Source organism: Corvus brachyrhynchos, unplaced genomic scaffold (genome assembly GCF_000691975.1).
Source record: "Corvus brachyrhynchos isolate BGI_N302 unplaced genomic scaffold, ASM69197v1 scaffold140, whole genome shotgun sequence".
In the NCBI taxonomy this organism is placed as follows: domain Eukaryota; kingdom Metazoa; phylum Chordata; class Aves; order Passeriformes; family Corvidae; genus Corvus; species Corvus brachyrhynchos.
The window spans coordinates 1,079,219-1,083,065 of NW_008235809.1; the positions used below are offsets into that span (position 1 = coordinate 1,079,219).

At 57.9% G+C, this 3,847-nt stretch overlaps 1 protein-coding gene across 1 annotated transcript in view; it reads left to right on the plus strand.

The window, feature by feature from the left end:
• Positions 1 to 1,589: 1,589 nt before the first annotated feature.
• The window catches only part of CA9 (carbonic anhydrase 9), a 15,456-nt gene continuing 13,198 nt past the window's right edge, over positions 1,590 to 3,847 (plus strand). Inside the window, exon 1 of the mRNA XM_008629341.2 lies at positions 1,590 to 1,808. Coding sequence (XP_008627563.1) covers positions 1,675 to 1,808 — 134 coding nt within the window. The 5' untranslated portion in view covers positions 1,590 to 1,674. The remainder of the gene's footprint in view (positions 1,809 to 3,847) is intronic.

Here is a 3,847-nt window from a genome sequence, read left to right on the forward strand (position 1 = left end):
GCAGTGCCGCAGAGCAAGGCACAATATCCCATTAACTTGTCCAGTACCTTTTTGTGTGTGCACAAATCACACATTGAGGGAAAGGATTTTCCCATTCCCTTCTGCACCACATGAAAAAATATAATTTGCTGGTTGAACTCAAACTTCCTGCTGGATTATTTTCGTTGGTTGTGCCGTAAATCCGCTATCCCAAGAGAGTAAGTGCTCGTTCCCTGCTCTCCAATCCAATCCAAGCCAAGATGCTTATGGGCACAGAGTTCTCTCCACCAGGCTGGGCAGCCATGCTTTGCTCCTTCTTTACAAGGAAACCACCCTCACTCCCAAGCAGCCCTGGGGCCCCATGCATGCTCTTTCTGTTCCGGATCCTTTTGTGATGGGAGAAACAAAACCATGGGCAAAAAATTAGAAGAGGTTTCACCCAAGATTTATTCAAGATCAGAATGGGGTGGGTTTTTTTTGTTTTGGCTTGGTTTTTGTTTCTTTCTTGATAATCCCTGATGCTTAGTTCAGTTTTTTCTTGGCAAGTGGTGAGCTGACATCACCATGACTCTCTGGTCTGCTCTGTGAGTTTCATTAGCTGATTAACGCCCACCCTGTGCCACACATTGATTCATCAAATGTGCAGCACTTTGCACCTACCAACAGGGACCACAGTCTCTTGTCGATGTGCCCAGCCACTTTTGGTGCAGGATCTTTGTTCAGAGCTTTTTGGTATCCAGGTACACTGTATACACACACTGAGCAGCACCCATATGTTTCCTGCCACCTCTGAAGAGCAGGAGAAAGACTTCTGCCCAGAGTGGGGTTGTGGCATCCTCTAGCATCCATGGAAACCCTTTTCTTAACTGTACATGAGTAAGAAGAGGGGACATCCGCCACTGAGGAGTCCCTTACCTACTGCTGAGGAGAGGGCACAGCCATGGTTGAGAGGTCTGCACCCCAGCAGGGTCCTTCACCCATTGCTGAGGTGAGTGGACACCCACCACTGAGAGGCCCTTTGCTCAGGGTCCCAGCACCATTCCTGAGGAGAGGGGACAGCCAGTATTGAAGGGTTTCACCCGTCTCTGAGGAGAGAGGACACCCATGATGGAGGGATTCCTCACCCACCACTGAGGAGAGGGAACAGTCATGGGTGAGGGGTGCCAACCCTATTGCTGGGGAGAGGTTTCACCCACTACTGACGAGAGTGGAAACCTTTTGGCTGACAGATCCCAAACTCATCACTGAGGAGAAGGGATACCCGCTGCTGAGTGATCCCAACCACAACACTGAGGAGAGGGGACACCCACTGCTGAGGGGTCTTTCACCCGCTGCTGGGGAGAGGGACGCTCACCTTTGAGGGCTCCTTGACCCATCACTGAGGAGAGGGGACACCCATGGCTGAAGGGACTGAGGAGCCGACTGGGATCCCCCGCCCCCTGCTCCACCGCATGTCCCGGCGGGGGACTGGGGTGGGGGAGGGACACCCCCGTGGGGAGTCCCGGATTCGAGTCCCGCGTCGGGCGGCTCACCTGGCCGGACGGTGCGGCGGCAGACTTTGGCTCCAGCCCCTATAAAAGGTAACGGAGGCGTGAGTCAGAGCCGCCGCCTCCTCCCCGCCCGCTCTCACTTACGTGCGGCCGGGCGGGCGGGCAGGCACGGAGCCGCCGTCCCGCACCCGCGCACTTGCCGGAGATGAACCGCGCCGCGCTGCGGGTCTCGCTCCTTCTCCCGCTCCTGCTCCTGCCCGCCCTGGGCCGTGCCGGCTCCGACAGCGAGAGCGACCAGGAACACGGCGGCGAGGAGCCCCCGCATTCCCCGGGGAAAGGTGAGCAGGGGTCCCTCGGTGCGCGGGGCTCCACGAGGCGTGGAGCACCCCGCTGCTGCCTTTGGGGTCCCCGTGCACGAGGCGCCTCGGAGCTTAGTTAGGGATGGCCGGTGCCTGAGCACCCTGATGCGTGCAGCACCCCGATACTGAGTTTGGGGTCTCTGATACATGGGGTACCTTGATGTGCAGAGTTCCCTCTCTTGCTGAGTTGGGAATCCTTGATGAATGGAGTGCCCCAGTGCAAGGGGTGCTGGATTTGGGGTGTCTGATGTTTTGTGGAGAGGTGTCCCCACTGCCAGGGAGTTCTCCCCTTGCTTGGTTTGGGGGCAGGGGGGCTGCTCTACCTCCTGCTGCACCCTTGTTGGGGCTCCATGTGCGCCCCAGGGTGAAATGCCCCTGTGGATATGTGTTCCCCCAGCATCGCCCAGCTGCGGGCGCTGCACCCCCCAGCACGTCCCTGCCTTTGTCCCTGCTCCCGCCAACTCCCGTGCGGCTCGACTGGCCCGACCCCTGCCCAGGGGCTGGGCCCTCGCTTTGTCCGCAGCCCTTTTCCCTCACTGGGACCCGCTTGCATCAGACTGAGGGGGTCAGGACTTCCTGAGATGGGGGTACAAGGGTTGTGCACCAAGCAGTCCCTGCTTGCTCCCGCGGACCGCCCGGAGCTTCCAACCCTGCACCCTGGCGCGGTGAATGATGGCCGGTCCCCTTTACCCTGCGGCGTGTCGGCTGGGGTGGCCTGGCATCACCCCGGTCCCCCCCAGCCAAGAGCGGGGTCTGGTCCTGCTGCAGAGTTGGAGGGGGGCTGCTCCACTGCTGACGATGGGGGACGGGGGACGTGACAGAACGCAGGACTGCAGGGTTGTGTGCCCCTCCTCCTCTCCGTGAGATGTCTTGCTGGTGGTATGGGGGCTTTCAGAGTTAGAGGTTCAGGGGAAAAGTCCTGGGTCTTTGGTCTTGGTCCCTTTTCTGATTGGAGGCTACGGCACTGCCACGGCTCTGCGGGGATTTTGGGGGAGTGCTGTGGATTTTCTCGCCTGGGAATGAGTGCTGCACTGGGATGTTGCTGTCCCTGGCTATGCACCTTGTCCCCTCTTTGCCCACAGGTTTGTTTCCTGGGCTCAGCCTCATAGCGCGTCCTTGGTTTTGCCTTTGGTAAAGAGTTGTCCTGACCTGTGCCAGGGCAGCTGCCCTGTGGTAAGGACTGGGAATAGTTTGGTGCCAGGAGCTGCTTTTGTTATTGCAATGAATCACTTTTCTTACCACTCTTGCCGGGCTGAGCACTGGACAGAGATGGGGATGCAGACGGTTCTTGCCACAGACATTAAGTAACCCAGGCCACACGGTGAGGGGGTGTTGGGTGTCCAGCATACCGGTGTGCTGCGCTGGCCAAGGGGCTGGACACTGCGTGAGGTTTGGGAGGGGTGGGTGGGAGGACTGGGATGGAGAAGGGGAAAGGAGGTGGCCAGGAGGTCGGTAGGGAACAGGCAAGTTAGCCCATGCTATACCAGTGTTAACGGCTGAAGATCTGGATGGAATCCCATGGGAAGCAGGTCATGGCTGGAACCCTCCAAGGCTCCTGCCAGGTGCCAAGAGCTGCGTGTCTCAGCACCTCTGCTGGGTGATGAGATGGTTCCCTCTTGCTTGAGGCTTATGCATGAGGTAGGGCTGGTGGCCCCCCAGCCCTGGGTACTCAGCACATGCTTGGGGATTTGCCGTGAGGTTGGTCCCTGAGAAGACTCTGCTTGCCCAAGGACCTGAGTCCTGTGCTAAGTGTGTCTTTGGGAGACAGTAACTCTCTCTCCCTATTTCCTCTCCCTGCCATTCAGATGTGTCTTGCTCTCAGTGTCCTCTTCTTGGTCATTCCCCCATGTCCTCTTCTTCCAGGAGAACCTATTTTTCTTGCTTAATACTCCTTTTTCATGTCTCTCCCCAGCTCCAAGCACTGATCTGTCCTCTGGGATTTCCCCATTTTTATCCCTTTTGCTGGGATGGCCCTTTCTCTGCAGCACTCTGGTTGTTTCCTGCTTCCCCATCACCTAC